Source organism: Pipistrellus hanaki (assembly GCF_964339955.1).
Source record: "Pipistrellus hanaki genome assembly, chromosome: 1".
NCBI classification, from domain to species: domain Eukaryota; kingdom Metazoa; phylum Chordata; class Mammalia; order Chiroptera; family Vespertilionidae; genus Pipistrellus; species Pipistrellus hanaki.
Window position 1 is genome coordinate 111615192 of NC_140503.1, and position 22594 is coordinate 111637785.

Below are 22594 nucleotides of genomic sequence, written 5' to 3' on the forward strand. Positions count from 1 at the left end.
CTCTTATTAATAAAATTTAAAAAACAAGAATGTTAGAGGGGAAAAAAAACAAAAAACTAATTTTCAAATTGTCCCCCTTAAAAATCAAATTGCCCCCAGTGGGGCATGTGCCCCCACATTGGGGACCACTGGACTAGACAGAAGGGCCTCAGCTGTTGCAGATAAAAATATGGAATCATCTTAAAACATGAATAGCATCATAAAAACAAGAAAGGGTCACAACGAAAGTACATATTCATATGATATTTCAACAACAACCAAACAAGTAGAGTAGGTTAGAGTTTATGCTAATAGGATTTGACTTCTTGATTGGATCACCTTTGGTGAGGTAAACATACTCATTACCCTTTCTAATTTCCTAGTTACTGGGGCACTTAACTCATAATATACCCACATCTGATTCAATATGTATGTAGACTCAGGACATTTAAAATATTCTAGATATTATAGGAAAAATTGTTTATGATCATTAAGTTGGCAGCAGGCAAATACATCAACCTATTATGCTAACAAGTGATGATAGTACAAAAATCTTTGGAAAAATTTCAAAATATATCTTGAACTCTAGCTTTTACTTTCTTAATTGTACCTTCAATAATCTTTTATTATTCAATAAACATAGTTTCATAGTCCAGTTAATCAAATTATTATACATATTTTAAAAAATATATAACATATAAATAAAAATATACACAATATAAAATAATAGATATGGATACGTTCTCTAATTTACATATTTTAAACTGATAATCCCAAACCACAGCAATGATTATTGGAGTGCACTTAGTGTTGTGAGAGTTCTTTGATAACTGCACCTTTGAGCGGTCTGGTCATACGTCACATTTCAATCTACTTTGGTTAAGGCCGGTTGGTATCATTTCCACATCAAATACATAGTGAATATACCGATAGATCTCCTCTGCCTTTTGATGAGTTACTTGTGCATACATGGAGATTTCCTGAGGTGAGCTGAAAAATAAATTAGACCAAGAAAAACATTACATGCTGCTCTGTCTGTGGAGTAGCCCCTCTCTCACTGCTTCACTAATAAACTTTCACTTTAAACTCTAAAAACAAATTACAGTAGAACTTCTAACTTATTGTCTTGCTTAAAGAACACCAAACATAAAAGCCTTTAAGAAAATCATCTCTTCCTAGAAGTGCCAGATTGCAAATCCCATGTAAATGCTCTCTGTCTAGTTTCCTATAGAGCTCTAAACTCTTCAAAATCTGTCCTCACCCCCACCTCCACCCCCCAATAATGGTCTCAGCTTCTACTGAATGAAATACTCTAACAGACTAGCCTATACCTTTTAAAAAAATATATTAAAATTTCCATGAAACGCTTCTAAGAATCATTTAAATGTAACCATTTAAAAATATTAAAACAGACATACCTGTTGGTCATCTTTTTAACCGAAGAAAACTGGTGACACATATTTAATGCAGTGATATAACTTACATTGGGAATACTTAGATAAAATTGAAGTGCTTCACATTTATTACTGTTCACTGTTGGAACCTGAATACCAACATTCTTTCTTTGCTCCACTAAAGACAGTTCCTTTAGCAAATCTGCAGTTTCTTCTTGGCAGGAACTGAAAAGAATTCGAATTCCAGCACCTATCAAGGTAGTCAGCAGGTTGTCATAGCTCTTTGTTCTCTTAAAAATCCTGGATGTGTCTCCTAAATATTTCATGTTTAGAAAAATGCAAACATTAGTAACTTACATTAACTAGAATCAGAATACTATATATTAAAATCCCAAGATCTACACCATTAAAAAAACAACAACAATGCCACATTATTTATGACACTGAAAAACCCTACAGCTAAAGATTTAAAGGTTCTGAGATAAAATATGGAAACCTATTTTTATAAGTTTTGAGTTGGAATCAACATAGAAAGGTGAGTAGGCAGGCAAGAGTTTATATCCGTAGATAATTCATTCCTAAAGCCATGACCACATTACTTGACTCTAATAAAATTTTTCATACTGCTACTAGCACTGATGAACTCAAGAGTTTAACTGATACAAAATTATGTATTTATTCCAAGAGTAACTCAATACTCCACACACCCATTTTAATGTTATCTTGAACTCTTGCCTATTAATTTACTCCCCTAACTTTCTCATTTATTTTCTTTCCACATTTTACCTACTATATTTTCTCTTGGGCATTCTTTATATGCCAAAAAATGGTACTTTTCTATAACTTTTGACATATTACTTTTCAACATACTAAAAAATATGTTGGTGAAGATGAAATCACTGAATTTTATAAATAAAAGGACTCAAGAGATCACCAAACCTAAAGCACTAGATTGTCAAACTAAAAAAGGAAAAAGAAAAAAAAAAGAGATTACTGAAAGATAGTTATTAGTCCCAGATCACATGGTTCACCAGTGAAAGCATGGGAATAAAAAGATACATTGTTCAATTACCAAACCAATCTATAATAATAAAAGTGTAGTATGCTCATTAGACCAGACATCCTTCCGGACGACCTTCCAGATGAAGCCAGGGCCGGAGGGAAGCCCGGGTCCCAGGAGCCAGAGGGAAGCAGGAGCCGGCAGCCGGGGGAGGAAGGCCTGCTCCTGCATGAATTTCATGCATTGAGCCTCTAGTGTTTACATAAACTATATTTTTTCCTTTTAATGTCTGTATAATCTTGAATTCTTACATGATTTCACTTAATCCTCATAACATCACAAGTATATTAACTCCTCAGAGGGAGTGATTTTTCAATGCAACACAGAACTCAGTGCATTTTCTGATTCCATATCCCATGATCCGTTCACTATTCTCAGTGACTCCCATAGTAATTCCCCAAATGAAGCTCCAATCCTGCATTTCCAAATCCATTCTCGGCATCCATTTCTCTGCCTGAGAACTCAATCTTTTCCCTCAAATCTGCTTCTCATGTTTATCATATCAATAAACAGCACTTCTACCTAACTGTCCAATTACCAAGAAATTAGTCAATTTAAGAGTCATCCCACCCACTCTTGTTAATCCTGCTTCCTAAACCTCCTGAATTCTTTCCCCCACCACGGCTTTATTTAAGGCCCTCATTTTTCTGGGGCAACTGAAAAAGACTTGGCTCACTTGCCTTCAATTTATCACCCTTCCATTCATAAGCTGCATTGAAATGCAATGACTACTGAAAAACATTATGTAAATATGAAATAAGTCAGGTATTATAAGAGCTTTCCACATCCTGACAACAGAAGATTGAACTAATTAAGTCAAGTTCCTTAACAGATTTATAAACAAACTTTAAAAAATACAAACCTGTTTTTTCTCTGTCCTTTTCCACAATCACACATATTCTTTCAAACATGCTCTGTAGGTACTGGATCTGGTCAATGAACTTGTTTTTATTAACACTGTTCAGCATCTCAGATTGGTACCTCCTTTCCACCACCATGCGGTTACTCACAATGTAATCACAACCACTAAGAGGACAAACCTCTACTTGAAAGCCATGAACTGCTCGTAGGGAAGAAATTATTTCTGAACCAGAAGTGATTTCACGGCTGTCTACGAGAACGCAAGGTCTCTGGCCTTCCTGTGGAAGTCTAAAAGAGGCATGTGTGCCAGCCAAACACGGTCTTGAATTGGAGCTGTAAGTTATTGAAGTGCTAGAATCTTCCAGAGAACTACCAACCTGAAAATGTAGAAAGCATCGATCACAAACAGTTAAATATATGTTAATACCATAAGCCTGAAGTTCATTTTCTTTTCTTATATACTTTTTTCTTCAACATGACCAAACTAACTATATAGATGAAGAGCCAAGCTGCTACTTCACAGAAACCTGGTAGGATGACTACAATTAAAAAAAAAGGGGGGGGGGGGGAAGGTGTTTTGATGAGAGTGTGAAAAATTGGAACATACATTTTGGTGGGAATATAAAATGGTATAGCCTCCAGAAGTTAAACACAGAATTACCATATGACCCAGTAATTCCACTCCTTGGTGGAAATACGTTCCAAAAGTAGTTAAAACAGATTCATAAACTTGTATATCAATGCTCATCTATTTTGGAAAATTCTCAGCCACTGCCTGTTCAAATATCTCTCTTACCTGTTTGCTCTTAATTCCAATTACCTGTCCGTTAGCCTATTGATACAGTTCCACAGCTTTTCCATACTCCGTTTGTTAGTGCACTCTGTGTTTCAGCCTCGGTAATTTCTATTGTCCTCGCTATAAATTTGTTGGTCATTTTTATGGCTATAGTCTACTCATGGGCCCACTGAAGACAACCTCATCTCTTTTACCATGTTTTTCATTTCTAGCATTTCCACTTCATTGTTCTTTATATTTTTCATTTCTCAGGAGATATTCCCTATCTATTCATGCATTTTTGCTTAACTTTTCCTTTACAGCCTTTAACATATAAATCCTGGCTATTTTAAATTACCTGTCTGATTCTGATAGGTCATACTGGGGGTTCTTAATGTGTTTTTTTCTTCCTCTTGTGTACTTTGTAACTTTTGGTTGAAATCCAAACATCTTGTATAGAACAGCAATAATGGAGCAAATGGTACTTGGGCCTAGAAACAGGTATGGCTTTCTTTTGCTAGGCCGTAATGTGTAAATCTAGTCAAACATTTTGTTGGGTTTGAATTTTCTTATTGCTATGATTACTCTAGGTACAACCAGAGGCTTTAAACTTGGTAGTGCTCCTTTGTAATTAGGATGGGGGTGAGTTGCCAGATAATTTTTCTAAATGTTCTTTCCCCTTTAGGTCTTCTCTGTGAGCCTGAGCCTCAGAAATCTCTTCCCGCTCAGCAGATCGCTGTTTGTTACTTAGAGCTTGCTAGCCTGGTTGGAGGGAGCACTAGGAGCATCTTGTTGGGGCCGGAAGTGGGGCGAGGGGAGCGCGGGGAGTGGCGGGTATCTATATTGTCCTGGTCCAGCCGTCTTGAGCAGGACTTTTATCCCCGTCTCAGAGGCCGTGCCCTGCCTCCTAGGGACTGGAGACCCTAATGTTCTAGGGCAAGATGTTCTCCTGACACTTTCTCAGCAATAGAATTTCGTTGTTCCCTAATGGCTCAAAGCTTAAAGCTTTTTATTCCACAGGGGAGAAGGAACATGAGTTTTGGTGCCTTTTCCCTAGAACTGCTGATCACTTCCTACAGCGGGAAAAAGGTTTTCTCTAATTCTCAGTCTTTCCTGTGGACACCTGGTGAGTCTGAAGAAGAGTGCATGAGTGGTTACAAATTCCCCTTGTCTGCAACTTCCGGGGATTCTAAGCTCTCACGCTAGTTCACTGCCTTTTGCAGTTAAGTTTTAGCTAAATTCTTCTTCGCAGATTGTATAGTGCCCAATGACTCTCCCAAGTCTCATCAAGTCTCTCATTGAAAGCACTTGTCTCTCCTTAGATATCAGACTAATTGGTTGTCCTGCAACCCCAACTCCAATAAAAATAAACCTCTGATATTGTAGATTATCTGGATTTTTTAGTGGTTATTGTTACACAGAAGAGAACAATGCTCTTTCCAGCTTCCTACCTCCTAAGCCAGTGGTCAGCAAACTCACTAGTCAACAGAGCCAAATATCAACAGTATAACGATTGAAATTTCTTTTGAGAGCCGAAAACCGACTTCTGCCCATGGGCCATGAAGTTTCAATCGCACTGTATGTGTGCACCTGCACGTGGTATTTTGTGGAAGAGCCACACTCAAGGGGCCAAAGAGCCGCATATGGCTCGCGAGCCGCAGTTTGCTGACCACTGTCCTAAGCTAAATATGGAAGTCCTAATCACTCAGAAATAATCATTAAAATACATTCAATTTCAAAACACAAAAAAATAAATGTAATGAAGGAAGAAGTGGCCACTAAAAACACAAACAAAAATACTAGAAATATGTACTTATCTTGGAGTAGAAAATGGCTTTCTAAACATGACAATGAAGTCAAAAACTATAAAGAAAATAATGGCAACTGTATAAAAAGTACCTCTTCCTATGGCAAAACTATTGCAAACAAAAGAAAAAGGTAAATGACAGACAAGGAATGCTGTTTGCAATATACATGACAAAGTAAAGGTTAAATTTTAAATATCTAACAGTTTTTGACAGATATTTAGTCTATGTTCTGTCTTCTCAAATTTACCTCAAATTCTTTCCCCTTCTAATTTCAAGTATAAAGAATCATATTTTCTAGAATTGTAGTACTAGATATAGAAGAAAATTATAACCCATTCCTGTTAAAATCTGTGTAACTTTTCCACAGTTCTCACAGTATTACTAGCCTACGTCTGTTTTTCAGTTAGAGCATGCCACAGTAGAAATGTGGATAGTGCTTACAGGGTGGCCCTTGGGATTACTATCTTTACACTATAGCTGAAGAAAATGAGGCTCAGAGAAACTGATCTCCAATCTATTATAAAATGTAATCTAGTTACCTTTAGCCTAATTATACCTTTGAAAAATAACTTGGGGAAATAAAAGTCTGAGAACAATTTAAAACTGGCCAATTTGAGAACCATTGTGTGGTCACTGTAACATATTGGTAAGCAGAACGGACTGAAATACCTGGAATAAAAGAGAAATCAAAGTCTAGGTCTAGGTCTCACTCCGAAATGACAATTAAGGAAATAAATCAACATTTGCAGTTAGGGAATTCCTAGTACTATGACTTTAATCCCTATTTTAGTAAAACTACTTAACTACTAAAAATGGTGTTGGGGATTATTTAAGCAATAGCAACATAAGGGAAGCTGGAAACTGGACTGCTCAGCCATTCTGAAAGGAAGGAAATTAGGTGGTGCCCCTAAACTCTCTCCCCCAGTAAGAGATGAGTAACATACCTGAAACCTTAAGTGGGGGAAAGAAAAGTTATTCAGGGTGGTGGGCCTAGCTCTGAGCATGTAATTTCTATTAATTTTACCTTGCAGAAAGCTCATTTTTCTGCAACCTTGTAATGAAATTAGAGTTTCATTACAGTGTTATTAAGAAAACTATTACCATATTTAAAAAATTATAACCTAAGCACCCATATCTGAATTATCCATAAAATTTAATGTGCTATTTTCTTATTTGAAGAATTTCAACATCAGCTAATTTTTCTTTGACCTAGTTATTTAACACAAAACACACAAGAAAGTAAAATAAAATAAAAACAACTTATGGTAAACATATGCAGACTTTTTTCTCTATTTTGGTCCATACCTTCAACTGAATTGGAAAATTTCTACAGTCCTTCTGTGAATCAACAGCAGTGAATGATGGTGAGAAAGATTCAATTTTATTTCGGCTCTGAGATTTAGAGTCCGAGACATCAGAAGCCATATCTTTTAAATTAAGTAGTGTCTGTTGTCTCTGGTTTGGCATTTGATTAACAGTTGGATTAGAATGGTCCTTGGACTGCAAGGAAGACCCAGAATGCACTAAGTTCAAACAATGGTCCTGTTGTTTGCTCTTTTTAAAAGTGCTTGGGTTAATCACTATATTGGATTCTGTTTTATCATTTACGTTGTTTTCCTCCTCACTTGAATCATCCAGTAAAAAAATTCTGGATAATTTCTTTTTTGAACGTGCACAATTCTGTCCCATCTTCATTTGTTTTAGCTTTACTGAACGTCGGGTTTTATATTTTTTATTCCCATTTGCAAAGCAATCTTCAGTTATTAAATTAAAATCAACAGACACTTCTTCACTTGATTGACTTTTGCAAGATTCCTCTTCATTAACACAAAAACTGTCTTCTAAATAGGTTTCATCTTGCTCAGGAATCTACAATAAAAATACAAATAAGAAATTACATGCCCGAGGGTTTAGCTCAGTAGATAAAGCGTCAGCCTGCCGACTAAAGGGTCCCAGGTTTGATTCGGACCAAGGGCACATGCCCAGGTTGCGGGCTCGATCTCCCCATCCTCAGTAGGAGGTATGCAGGAGGCAGCCAATCAATGATTCTCTCCCATCATTGATGATTCTATCTCTCTCTTTCTCCCTCTCAGAAATCAATGGGGGGAAAAATTACAAATTTCTTTAATAAAATCAGCCTATAGTTAACATATCTTTTAAGTACACTAGATCTATACCAATATTTATTTCACTTTATTAATTCGGTCATTTCGAGATCTTTATCAATATTTATTTCACTTTATTAATTCAGTCATTTGTTCAACTAACATATACTGAGTATAGTCTTTATGGAAGAAAGTGGGGATTTTGAAGATAAAAAAATATAACCCTCTTCCCTCAAGAAATTAACAGTCTAGTACAGGTAGCCAGAAAAAAAAAACAGTAATATATAAGCAATGTGATAAGTGCTATATAACAAACACAATGGACATGAAGAAAAATGAATGACTATATTACCCAGCTGAACATGTCAATTTATAAACAAATAAGACTAATATAAAAATGTTAACCATAAATAAAAAATAATCTATAATTTTTAGAATTAAAATTTTTATGAAAAAAATTTTCAACATATAAGAATTAAAAATTTAGCCCAGCCAGTATGGCTCAGTGGTTGAGCATCAACCCATGAATAAGGAGGTCACAGTTCAATTCCTGGTCAGGGCACAAAGCCCAGGTTTCAGGCTCCATCCCAGGTAGGGGGCATGCAGGAGGCAACCAATTAATGATTCTCTCTCATCATTGATGTTTCTCTCTTTCTCCCTCTCCCTTTCTCTCTGAAATCAATCTATACTAATAAAAGCGTAATACTAATAATAAAAGGGTAATATGCTAATTAGACCAGATCAACTGACCATCTTCCAGATGTCCAACTTCCTTCCAGACAAAACCATGATAGTGGAGACTGAGACAGAGAGGGCAGTTGGGGGTGAGATCAGGCTGGCATGGTAGGGCAGTTGGGGGTTAGATCAGGACGGCAGGGGAAGGCAGTTGGGGGCAAGATCAGTCCAGCAGGGGAGAGCAGTTATGGGCAATCAGATAGGCAGGCAGGCAGGCAGAGGCAGTTAAGGGCGATCAGGCAGGCAGGCAGAGAGGTTAGGGGTGATCAGGCAGGCAGACAAGTGGTCAGGAGCCAGTCATCCTGGACTGTGAGATCCGGGAATCGAGCCTAAAGTGGCAGTCGGACAACCCCGGCGGGGTCCCAGATTGGAGAGAATGCAGGCCGGGCTAAGAAACCTCCCTCCATGCATGAATTTTGTGCACTAGGCCTCTAGTAAAAATATATATATTTTTTAAATTTAACTAGTTGCCCTGGCTGGTGTGGCTCAGTTGGCTGAGCATCCCGCCAAATAAAAAAAAAAAACTGAATTTACCAGTTCAATTCCCAGTGAGGGCACATGCCCAGGGTTCAAGTTCAATTCCCAGTCAGGACACATGAGGGAGGCAACCAAAGGATATGTCTTCCTCTCTTTAAAAAATCAATAAAAACATCTTTTAAAAAAATTTTAACTACTAGATGATGAACTTACTTTAAACATTCTCCTAATTAGAAAATAATTTAATGGCATATGCTAATTAACTAAAATTAAAAAAGAATAATTTGATCAAAATAAAGATTAGAAGGGATTTTGAGAATTCATTTAGCCCACCTTCCTGACTCAGAGCAGAAATTAACACAATTAATTCTGATGATCTAGTTTTAGAAATAAAATGGAGGTTTCATTAATAGGAAAATATTTCAACATCTCCTTCAGGAAATTCTCTACTATATCCCTGGAGTTTATACCTGTGAGAAAATGTTTATGTTGTTATGTTTCTTATGGACCATTTTGTACCGGCTGCTCATCAATGGACTGTGCACAGATTTCATGTAAATAGCTCTCATTTCAGAATCTGTGTAAAGATAATAAGAATTTTAAATAGCAAAATGATTAAATGAAAACTAGAAAAGTACTTAACTTTGACCTATTCCAAATTCATGATTCAAACCTTGTAGAATGATTTTATAAAAACGTTTTCAATCTATAAAAAGATGTCTAAAAACTTATTTAAAATGCAAAGTTAGAGCTTTTGCGTTTGAAATCAGACCATCTAGTTGGGAGATCACGGACAATTTATTTAAGTGCTCCACCTCAGTTATTTCTCTCCTCTGAAAATGAGGATAAGCATGGTTCCTTTTCATTAAAAAATAAGTGTATACAAAGACCTTAGGACTTTATAGAAAGTATTCAGTGAAACAAAAGAAATCCAGGTTAAAAAAACAACAACACAAAACAAAACAGTCAAAACCAATAAAGCCACAGACAATAGTATGTATGTTTTAGTATTTTCAGTCAAGTTAAAACTGAAAAACACACGATTTTCTATTTATGCCTATATGTTTAAGGTTATAATAAAAAAGCAACTTAATTTTTGTTTCCCAATTCTTCTACATTTTAGGGTGATTAATTGACATCAACTATTTTGAGTGGTAACTACTCATTTGAAGTGCTTGCTACAAGATGTATACATTTTTCTTTGAATACTATTTCCCTTATCTTCATTACAAAACTAGCATTAACTGTTAGATATCCTCCTGACTCATGCTGAATCCCTACAAACTTAATGAGACCGCTACTTCCAGTTTACTGATTAGAAGGACTCAAATCAAGGTGCTTTCAGAGATTTGTTTATCCATGATTCACAGATTGTTTTTAGATATAATTTATATACTGTAAAATTCATCCTTTTTAGGGTCCAGTTCTAAGTCTTGACAAATGCATTGTTATGGCAACCATAATCTATTTACTGTCCCTACAGTTTTACTTTTTCCAAAATGTTGTATAAATCAAAGTATATAATATGTAGCCTTTTGAATCTGGCTTTTTTCACTAAGCATAATGTAAGATTCCTATGCTTCTCATTTTATTAAGTTTTAGCAAAGAGTACTTAAGAAATGCAACATAGAAAAAAATGTGAATTTTGAGGTTTAAAAAGAACACTTTGAAATCCTACATAGTTCAAACATACTGTGTCTAACATGAATTTCAGATCTCCCTGCTCTTCAACCTCCTGCCCCACAGGCAGCCTTCCGATGCAGAGGACAGACAGCAAGGGCATCCCTCCTGTGCTCAAGCCCAGACCCCTCTTTTCTCCCTAACCCAGCAGAAAACCTGTCAGCTGTACAGATCCTGAATCCGATTTTGTCACCCTCTCACTGCCAACACCTTGGTAGCAACCACTCTCACTCTTTGATTAGATTCCTGCTACAGCCTCCTAAACGGCCTCCTCTCCCACTTTTGCTCCCCCATAGGCCATTCTCGGCACAGAAGGAAGAGTGATGCTGCTACAAGTCAAATCATGAGCTGGCTGCTCAGCACCTCTCTGATCTCTCTTCCTACCACTCCCCCTCTTCCTCATTCAATTGTAGGAACAATGCCTTCCTTGAACATGCCAAGCACACTCCTGTCTCAGGACCTTTATACTGGTTGTTGTCTATGCATCAACATTCTCCAACCAGATTATCCTGTAAGCCTGCAATAGCCAGTTCTGTTAATATGTATCAAGTATAATACCAAGAAACCTTATTCTGTAAGTCCTATCAGTATCAATGACATAGCACTGAAAACTTTGTCTTTAAGGCCTTTTTACTTTAAAGACAAGAACTGTACTGGCAGGGTAGCTCAGTTGGTTAGAGCACAGTCCCAATTCACCGAGGTTGTGGGTTCAGTCTCTGGTCAGGACACATAAAAGAAACAACCAATGAATGCGCAAGTAAGTGGAACAACAAATCAATGTCTCTCTGTCTCTCTCTCTCTCTCAAATCAATTTAAGCCAGGCCAGTGTTGGTCAGCGGTTGAATGTCAACCCATGAACCAGGAGGTCACAGTTCAATTCTCAGTCAGGGCAACAGCCCAGATAGCAAGCTCAATCCCTAGTAGGGGGCATGTAGGAAGCAGCCGTTCAATGATTCTCTCATCATTGATGTTTTTACCTCTTCCCTCTTCTTCCATCTAAAATCAATAAAAATATATTTAAAATAAATTAATTAATTAAATAAAATCAATTTTAAAAAGTGATTAATAAAATACAGGCATAGACCTTGGGAAAATTTGCTGTCTTAAATTATATCATGAATTGCAAGATCAGAATAAGTGGCAAGATCTGTAGAAGATCAAAACCCTGAGAAGCACAACAGAATCTTTCTCATTTCAGTTATAGCCCATATGAATCTTCTTCTCAACTCTGCCACCCTCCCCCCACCAATCTTCTTTTAATATACTGTGTGTAAGATCTGCTCCAGCACTGTTTACTAAAAGTACATCTCCCCTCCTTGGCCAATTTAACAAAGTGAGCTTTGTGTCTCAGCTGATTTGCACAATCCATATTGCTAACCTCTTCATCTCCTCTGCAGTTTGATGAAGTATCACTTTCTCAATGAAGTCTACCCTCCATACCTTATATAAAATTACAGCTTGTCCAGAATTAATCCTCCAAACCCCTGCAAATCTCAACTTCATTTTTTCATTTCTCTATAAATTTTTCATTGTGTAATATACGAAATAATTTAGATATGTGTACTGTTTGTCTCCTTCCATTCAAACATTAAAAGGCAGAGATTTTTGTCCATTTTTTTCACTGATATAGCTTCCTCAAGAAAATGTTACATAAGAGAAACCAAGATGGCTTAGGTGAACATCTATACTGCAGCCTCACACAACAATTTCAAAACTACAACTAAAAGACAAAGCAGACATCTCCCAGAACCACCGGAAAGCTGGCTGAATGAACATTCTACAACTAGAAGGAAAAAGAAAAGGACACTGAGATGCAAGAGCGGTGGAGGGCAGAGGTGCGGAGACACAGAGCGGTGTGCGTGTGAGAGGAAGGGCCAGGCGGCTGAATATGCAACTGGGTTTCTTGAACGGGAGGGAAACAGGGCCTTCTTACTGCACTGCACTCCAGTTCTGGGTGAAATGAGCACCCACACTCATTCGGGGGGAAACTGGACTATCTGGCAGCGGGCAAAGCTTGAGAGCAGCTTTCTCTCAGAGGTGCGTGAAGCCATTGCCGCAGGACACTGAGAACAGGGACCTCTTAGGGCAGGACTGACGGGAAATCAAGGGGCCTGCTCTGCCCGGAGACCCCGCCTATCCAAACTGAGCACAGAAGCTCTCCCAGTGTAGACACATCTGATCCTCATAGCCAATTGGCCTGGAGGCCAACTCCACCCACTGATACAAACAACAATCAAGGCTTAACTATAACAAGACTGTGCAGCCCACAAAGGGGGGCACCAAGAGTGTCCACCACAGGTAACTGGGGTGGCTGAGCCACTGGGCCCAAAAAATACCTCGCACCAAAGCCACTCCATCAACTCAGGAAGCAGCTAAAATGCAAAGACAAAGAGGCAGATCACAAATGAAAGGAAAGCAGGAAACTGGACATAGAGTTCAAAACCACATTTATAAGGTTACTCAAGAATGTGCTAAAAACATCTGAGGAACTTAGTGAGACCTTTAAAGATCTTAATGAGAATGCAAAAAAAAAAAAAAAAAAAAGGGAAAGGACAGTCAGAAATTAAGCATACACTGTCTGAAATAAAGAATATACAGAAATTCAACAGTAGATCAAAGGACCCCAAGAATCAAAACAAAGATTTGAAACATGAGGAAACAAAAAACACCCAACCAGAAAAACAAAAAGAAAAAAGAATCCAAAAATATGAGGATAGTGTAAGGAGCCTCTGGGACAACCTCAAGCATACCAACATAAGAATTTTGGGGATGCCAGAAGAAGAGAGTGAGCAAAATATTGAAAACCTATTTGAAGAAATAATGACATAAAACTTCCCCTACCTGGTGAAAGAAATAGACTTACAAGTCCAGGAAGAACACAGAACCCCAAACAAAAGGAATGCAAAGAGGACCACACCAAGACACATCATAATTAAAATGCCAAGGGCAAAAGACAAAGAGAGAATCTTGAGAGCAGCAAGAGAAAAAACAGTTACCTACAAGGGAGTACCTATATGACCGTCAGTTGATTTCTCAACAGAAACTATGCAGGCCAGAAGGAAGTGGCAAGAAATATTCAAAGAGATGAACAGCAAGAACCTACAACCAAGATTACTCTACCCAGCAAAGCTATCATTCAGAATTGAAGGTCAGACAAAAAGCTTCACAGACAAGAAAAAATTAAAGGAGTTCATCAATACCAAACCAATATTATATGAAATGCTGAAAAGTTAAGACAAAAAGTCAGCATTTCAGCTTATTGAATGTTTTTCTTTTATATTAATAAGCATAACATTTCCCAACTACCCTTCTTAAATAAAGTATTCTTTAAAAAGGGAAGAAAAAGGTAAAGATAAAAATTATAAACAACAAATACATGTCTATCAACAAGTAAATCTAAAAATTAAGTGAATAAAAAATCTGATGAACAGCATAAACTGGTGAATATAATAGAATCAGAGGCATAGAAAGGGAGTGGACTGACAATTCTTAGGGGAAAGGGGATATGAGGGGTGTGGGAAGAGACTGGATAAAAATCTTACTCCTATGGATGAAGACAGTGGCGGGGGTTCAAGGAATGGGGTGGGGTGGGGAAACAATAAAGATTTATTTAAAAAAAATTTTTTTTAAAAGAATGTTACATAGTACTAGACACAATAGGAACTACATACTTATAAACATTTGACACTGGGTCAGCCAGGTTGCTCTGGAGATAAATAATCAAATTAGGAAAAGCCTATAAATAACCAAATCTAAAATAAAGCAAGTATTATAGAATTTGAATGAAAATGACCAAATATTTCAGTTATACCAAATTTAATTCCCTTTAAAGTCAAAGTTATTTGAAAAGTAACTAAAATATTTAACTACAACCACAGTAAAAGCATTGAAAATTAAAAGAAAAAGAAGCATCATTTACCATTTAAGGCCTGTGAAAGTTGAGTTTCATCATTTAAGAAGTCAAGTAATGAGGAATCTTTTTCATTTTCAGAATCATCATTTTCATCTGATGAAACACATTCTCCATCTTCTTGGGAAAGTTCTGCTTGATCATCTAAAAACCTCCTAGCTACAAGCTAAGACAAATTAGAAAACAAGATGATACTGATGAGAAAATCATTTACTTTTCTTAAATAACTGGAAACACTTCTGGAATACTTTCCAGAAATACTTCTGGAAAATGAATTTCTTCCCAATGCTTTTTAAGACAAAAAATAAAAATAGAAAACTGCAAGATGATTTGATAAAGTAGCATAGCTATTTAAATTTCTTGAGATAATTCTTATAAGTAAAATACGTACAAGTCAGCATTTTAGCTATTGAATGTTTTACATTAATAAGCATAACATTTCCCAACTCCCCTCCGCCGCTCCTGCATCTCCGCGTCCTTTTCTTTTTCCATAACATTTCCTTTTGCCACAAAAGGATTGATCAGGAAAAAAAAGGTGCTAAGAATTATTTTCAAAGGATTTAAATATTGGGTAGAGATAAGAAAAACAATATACGTGATTGTTTAGCACATCATCCCAATATGCCAAGATTGCAGGTTTGACCCCAGTCAGGGCATATATAAGAGTCAACTAAGTCGAAACCGGTTTGGCTCAATGGATAGAGCGTCGGCTTGGGGACTGAAGGGTCCCGGGTTCGATTCTGGTTAAAGGCATGTACCTTGGTTGCGGGCATATCCCCAGTAGGGGGTGTGCAAGAGGCAGCTGATCAATGACTCTTTCTCATCGATGTTTCTAACTCTCTACCTCTCTCCCTTCCTCTCTGTACAAAATCAATAAAATATATATTTAAAAAATTTTTTAAAAAAATAGTCAACTAATGAGTGCATAAATAAGTGGAAAAACAAATCAATGTTTTTCTTCCTCTCTCTCTCAAAGTCAATAAATAAAATAAAATTTTTAAAAAAGCAAGTACTCTAAAACTCAAATGTCTGTCTCAGATTTTCATCAATTTGATTCTTAAAATTTCAATATACTACTTTTTTCATTTAGTCACTCAAAATAACTCAACACTGCAAGATAGTTTCAAAACACAAAAATACTTTTTTAATTGGAATTGAGATTCCAATTCCAATTAAAAAAAGTAAAAGTAGATTAAAAATATTTTTTTACTTTAGGACTTCTCTCTATAGAGGAATTATAGAGCCCAGACTGGCATGGCTAAGTGGTTACAGCATTGGCCTGCGTACCAATGGGTTTCAGGTTCAATTCTGGTGAAGGACACGTACCTGGGTTTTAAGTTTGATGCCAGCCCCAGTTGGGGGTGTGCAAAAGATAACCAATAGAAGTGTCTCTCTAAACACTGATGTTCCTCTCTCCCTCTCACCCTCTCCTTTCCCATTCTCTCTAAAAATCAATGGAAAAATTATCTTCAGACCCGGCCAGCATGGCTCAGTGGTTGAGGATCAACCTATGAACCAGGAGGTCATGATTCAATTCCTGGTCAGGGCACATGCCCAGATGGCAGACTCCATCATTCTCTCTCATCCTTCTCCTTTTCTCTTTGAAAATCAATAAAAATATATTTTAAAAATATATATCCTCAAGTAAGGGTTAAAAAAAAATATATATATATATATATATATATATATATATATATATATATATATATATATGTAAATTACAGAGAGAAGTCTACTTCTATATAAAATCTAATGTTCTTTAAATACATAGCCTACCTAATAAAGGAGTAATATGCAAACTGACCATACTTCTCCTACACCCACCAGCCATGCCCACCAGCCAATCAGAGCGAGTATGCAAATAAACCCAACCAAGATGGCTTCAGCCACAGAGAGCAGGAGGGAAGCTTTGGTTTCACAGGCAATGGAGGAAGCCAAGCTTTCTGCCTGCCCTTGCCGGCCTAGGACTCCACTCAAGGCTACAAAGTTTCAATTACAGAAGGTAAACAAATCCAAACAGAAATGGAGCCAGCCACTGAGCTGGAAAGAGCAGGAGGCTAAGCCTCCACTCCAGGCTACAAAGTTTCAATTGTAGAAGGTAAATAAACCCCAGATACCAGGGTCTCTGTTTGGGTTGCCAAATGGCATGGTTGGCCTGCCAACCACCACAAGCCTCTCAGCCAGGCCGCCCCACTCCCCAAGGGAACCCTCACTCTGATCTGGGACACCCTTCAGGGCAAACCAGCTGGCCCCCACCCATGCACCAGGCCTCTATCCTATCTAATAAAAGAGTAATATGCAGATTGACCATCATTCCAACACACAAGATGGCTGCCCCCATGTGGTCAAAGATCCTGCCCCCATGTGGACACAAGATGGCCAGCGGAGGGGGGGGGGGGAGGTGTCAGTGGGGAGGCACCAGGCCTGCAAGGGAGGGCAGCTGGAGGCGATCAACTCTGCAGGGGATAGCAGTTAGGAGTGATGGCAGTTAGGGGCAAACAGGCTGGCAGGGGAGCAGTTAGACATCAATCAGGCTGGCAGGGGAATGATTAGGGGTGATCAAGCTGGCAGGCAGAAGCAGTTAGGGGCAATCAGGAAGGTAGGCAGGCGAGCAGTTGGGAGCCAGCAGTCCTGGATTGTGAGAGGGGTCACAGATTGGAGAGGGTGCAGGCTGGGCTGAGGGACACTCCCCTACCCCAGTGCACGAATTTCATGCACTGGGCCTCTAGTCCTATGTAATAAAAGGCTAACGTGCACGGCGTTCTGCTGCAGGGTCTCAGAAATGGGCAATTCTTGGCGAACGTCTTTCGTGTGAATGCCGTCCGGCCGCCCGGCGGGCTGTGTGGTGGAGTGAGTCACCCTCTATGGTGCATGTACGGACGGGCCTGCTGCACTTTCTCAGTAATAATACCATAGCTGCCCTGCGATTGGCCGGCCAGGAAGCTTCGTGGTCCTAACGGGAGTACCTGGGCAGGTGGTGGACTTCTATAGGTACCTCAAAAAAAAGAGCCTGAATGTGCTGCATTTGTTTCCTTAGCCTTTGTGTGTATCCTTCTGTTCTGCTCTGTTTAGATTTATGCTTTTCGGACCCCAAGAAACTTTGAGAGAAGCCTGAGAATGACCCTTGTAGGGACACCATGGCTTTTATTTCTTTTTAACTTCACTATTGGGTTCAAAGGTTGCCCACAAGTAGAATCATCTTCTGCCCGCCACACCTGAGAGTGGGTGTTGGCGGGCAGCGGCGTTCGGTCCTTCCCGTTCGCGCTGCGTCCTGGATTGGGCCTCCGTGCCAGGCAGAGGTTGGGTAACTTGTTGCTAAGGTCAGACTTAACCATCGTGGCATCTCACACGTTTTCAACACAGACCTCACATGGTTGCCACTGAGTGAGTAGCATGACCCAGAGGAGCTGCTGGTCCTGGGCAGCGGGGCAGCGGCCTCTCCGGGGAGCCAGGCTCTGCATCTCCGGCCCTGCTCCCCCCTAACCAAGCGGGTGGGGCGTGGTCTGGATGGACAGAAACGAAAAACCGGTGGAGAAAGCTCCAGGCCGAGACGCTGAGCACCGCAGTCGTGTCTAAGCTTAGCTGGGTCCTTTCGAATTTGTTTTACAGCTTCCTAGGTTAAGTAGTTTGCACTATTTTTGCAATAAGTTCATGGAAACCCTAACAGTTATTTGTTTTGTTTCTTGCTGTGTGTATATAAACTAATACTAAAAATTTGGCATAGTGTTTTTTCACCTCCTTACATAACCCTTAACATGCACAGAATGCTGTAAATCCGATAAAATATGTGAATGATATCTTATAAAGTTATTTTGTATGGTGTCAATTCTGTTTTGCTTCATAGTATGTCAGCAAAAAATAAAATAAAATTCCTTGTGTTTAAAAAAAAAAAAAAAAAAAAGGCTAACGTGCAAATAGACCCAACGGCAGAACAACCGGTTGCTATGACATGTGCTGACCATCAGGGGTGTGTGCAGAACATGGAAGGCATTGGCTGCGGCAGGATGGTCTGGAGCAGGGGCACCAGACCAAGGCAGGGCACTGTTCACTGTCATCAGGGAGAGCCTCTGAAAATTCTTTGCTCCTGCACACTCCGGTCCTGCCCGGTGCTTGCACCTGCTGCTGATGCCAGCCCCACTCACACCCAGCGGCAGCATTAGCCCCGCTCACATCCGCAGTCAGTGCCAGAGCCACCTCTCGCCCCTGCTGCCAGCGTCCAGCGCCAGTATGAATCATCGGTGCCATCAGCAGGTGCAAGTGGCGGCTGCTGGCCCTGATTACCCCCGAAGGCTTCTCCACTTACTATTGAGGGGCGATCAGGGCAGCAGCCGCCACTCACAACCACTGACGCGCTGGCCCCGCTGGCACCCCTGCTGGCACCAGCCCCATAGCTGTGCTTCATCAGCAGGGACAAGTGGAGCCAGCGCCGTCAGAACTGAGTGGCGGCAGCAGGAGTGGGGCTGCTGGCACACAGTGGACCGGGGCCAGGGTGGAAGGGGCGGAACTGGGCAGGGGTGCGGAGGAGGGCCGAGACACACCGCTGTGCCTATGGCAGCCTTACGGCCCACAGTTCTTTTCAAGGTGCATGAATTCATGCAGTGGGCCCCTGGGATAGTATAACAAACTAAAAAAAGTTTACCTTCAGATGGCTCTGTCTCTTTCGGACTTTGTTGCTTCTTTTGGAATTCATGTTACAACGCTTGAAGTCCTCTAGTTGTGGTTGTTGGTCAGTAAAATCTTCACTTTCATCACTAGATGACAATTCTAACTATAACAATTCAATAAAATTACTGCATTAGAAAATACAATATAATTAGATTATTATATCTTATTTCCTAATTTCAAGGGATTTTGCTTTTATTTTCTTTTTTAAAGTTGGCCTAACATTTTCTTGATAGAAAAAATAAAATACTGTCAACCTAGAGCCCTGTTACAAACACATAATGCTTAAGAATTGATAAGTACTAAAATACTAAATTAGGCAATACAGTAGGTCCTCGGAAGATCCGTTCCTACGGCGCGACTTAACGCGGTATTTGCCGTAAGTTTTTACCTACATAAGCACCTATATCGCTCACATGGAGCACATACACAGCAGTATGAAGTGAAACAGTAATTTTAAAGAAAGATAACAATTCCTGAACTTTACTTGTGGTAAATAAATAATAAAAAACATAAAACACATATGTACATACATCGAAATGATGAAACTTTTTTTTTAATAAATAAATGGGAAATGGTGACATAATTACAAAATGACATACGTAGAGTCTGACATAACCCAAGGACTGGTTGTATATGTAATATTAGTATAATAATCATTCAATTACATCAAATGTATTTGATGAAAAATTGTTTCCTTTAGAAGTCCTGAAGACTTCACAAAATATCATCTATATATACATAAAAGCCTAAGATATCGTTATGATGGATGATGACTGGAATGACCGGTCGCTATGACATGCAATGGCCACCAGGGGGCAGGCATTCAACGTAGGAGCTTCCCCCAGCCCACAAGCCCTGATCACTGATAGGGCCTTCCAGCCAACCTCCTGGGCCCTCCCCCTGGCTGGCAGGGCCCCCAGCTGGGGTGAGGGACCAGAGATGGGTGGCTGCAGATGTGACCCCTTTCCCAGGGGGGCCAGGGTCCAACTCCCTCCTCAGGACCAGCTGCCAACCTCCCAGGTCTCTCCCCCTCGATGCAAGCCCTGATCGGCCTGCTGCTTGCCACAGTGGCAGTTGGCCCCTCCCCCAGGCTGGCAGGCCCTGAATGCCTGATTGGGGCCTGCTGGCTAACTGCCCAGTTCCTCCCCCTGACCTGCAGGTCCCAATCACCCAATCCGGGGCTGGGACAGGGAACCGGGGATGGGTGGTGGCGGACATGGGTGGCAAGGGAAGGAGGAGGTGGGGAGGCAGGGAACTTGATCAGCCCTGATCCCTGGCCAGGCCTAGGGACCCCACCCGTGCATGAATTTCATGCACCAGGCCTCTAGTTAAATCTGTAAATACACGTATCAAAATCAGACCAAACATACAGGAGTCCTTTCAAACCAAAGAAATACTATAAGAAAACAAACTTTGACTAGGGAGGTTACTCACTGTATCTTTTACGGACTAATATAAAATCAAAAAAGTTATCAATAACATTTTTTAACAGGAATAATTTTAGTTTAAAATGGATTCATTACATTCTCATGTGTTAATTCATTTCTGATAGATCAAAACTTTTTCTTGTTTTATGTAAGTATAAAAGTGACTTTTCTTATTTTATATAAGTATAAAAATTAATGTGAACTGATTGTATTTTTATTAATTTTGCACAAAGTATCATAGATTTCATTAGTGAATTAAAACACACAAGATTTTATAATCTCAAAATTTAGTTACCAACTATAAACTAATAACAAATGAGTATCATTAGCAATAAGACCTGCCTCCTACCTAAACTTCATATTCATAGTCCACCAATGCTTACCAAACAAACATATTCCACAATGAACTCAATTCTTTCTTGTCTTCTCTAGGTTTATTACACATTTACCAAAGAGCACAAGCCAAACACCAGAGTCATACTGGACTCCTTTTCCTCCTGTCAAACCCATTCAGTAAGCAAATAAAAGAATAAGGCCTTGTAAAAATGGATCCAGATTTTTCTCCATTTTCACTTCCTAGCACTCTTTGTAGTACAGCCCAGTTAATAAAGAGATGCTATTTCCAACTGTATGTCATTCTTTAAGCTCTGTTGACAATGCCTTCCCTTCTCCTTTCTCTTGTCTAAGGCCACATATGCTTTAAGATTTAGTAAGGTTTTAACTTCAAGAAGCTTACCAGAATTCCCAAAGTCTAAGACAGTGGTTCTCAACCGTTCCAATGCCACGACTCTTTAATACAGTTCATGTTGTGGTGACCCTCCAACCATAAAATTATTTTCTTTGCTACTTCATAACTGTAATTTTGCTGCTGTTAATGAATGAACCATAATGTAAATATCTGTGTTTTCCGATGGTCTAGGCGAACCACGGCTGTAGAGCCTGTACACGCTATTTTTGTAATATTTTAGACACGTTATTTTGTAATATTTATTTTAACTGAATTACTATGCGTTATCTACACATCATCTGTTTACATACTTTCTTTGGAGGAACCCTGCGTTTTTTTACAGCATGAAGTGGAGAATCGTTTTCACTATATTTCTGATCCTAGATAAATAGATAAAGTAAAAGGTAAAAATAATAAAAAGATATAAGGAGTAAGAAAAAGCCTTTATATGGTCACATTATTGTAATTACTGAATTACTCACCTCTGGAGATTCTAAAACATTTCCTTTTGATTTTTTACTCTTTCTTTGGAAAATCTCATCACCTTCACTTTCATTGCTTGTTAATTGTTCATCTATAAAATTAATTTAAATTAATGAATCTGGTCAATAGATTTAAGTTTATCCAACAACTATCTATTTTATTGATGGGTAAACAAGAATTGTTCTGTCACTCTCAAAAAAGATAGCTTTATGAAGTTTGGAGAAAAAAAAATCAGCATGAGAAGAGAAAAATAAATAAATAAATAAATAAATAAATAAATAAATAAGTACCAGTAAGAAAATTAAAGATGATAACAAAATAGATAGCTTTATGAAGTTTGGGGGGGAGGGAAAAATCAGCATGAGAAGAGAAAAATAAATAAATAAATAAATGAGTACCAGTAAGAAAATTAAAGATAACTCTTTTTTTCTTCCCTAAATTTTTAAAAAATATATATTTTATTGATTTTTTACAGAGAGGAAGGGGGAGAGATACAGAGCTAGAAACG

The 22594-nt window shown here is 38.8% G+C and overlaps 1 protein-coding gene across 1 annotated transcript in view; it reads right to left on the reverse strand.

Annotated features, from left to right (window-relative positions):
• Positions 1 to 243: 243 nt before the first annotated feature.
• Positions 244 to 22594, reverse strand: part of FANCM (FA complementation group M) — an 82983-nt gene continuing 60632 nt past the window's right edge. Inside the window, exons 15-23 of the mRNA XM_084884864.1 lie at positions 22086 to 22177; positions 21915 to 21983; positions 19424 to 19552; positions 14794 to 14950; positions 9665 to 9771; positions 7183 to 7746; positions 3296 to 3671; positions 1398 to 1686; positions 244 to 969 (exon numbers count right to left, since the gene is read on the reverse strand). Coding sequence (XP_084740990.1) covers positions 831 to 969; positions 1398 to 1686; positions 3296 to 3671; positions 7183 to 7746; positions 9665 to 9771; positions 14794 to 14950; positions 19424 to 19552; positions 21915 to 21983; positions 22086 to 22177 — 1922 coding nt within the window. The 3' untranslated portion in view covers positions 244 to 830. The remainder of the gene's footprint in view (positions 970 to 1397; positions 1687 to 3295; positions 3672 to 7182; positions 7747 to 9664; positions 9772 to 14793; positions 14951 to 19423; positions 19553 to 21914; positions 21984 to 22085; positions 22178 to 22594) is intronic.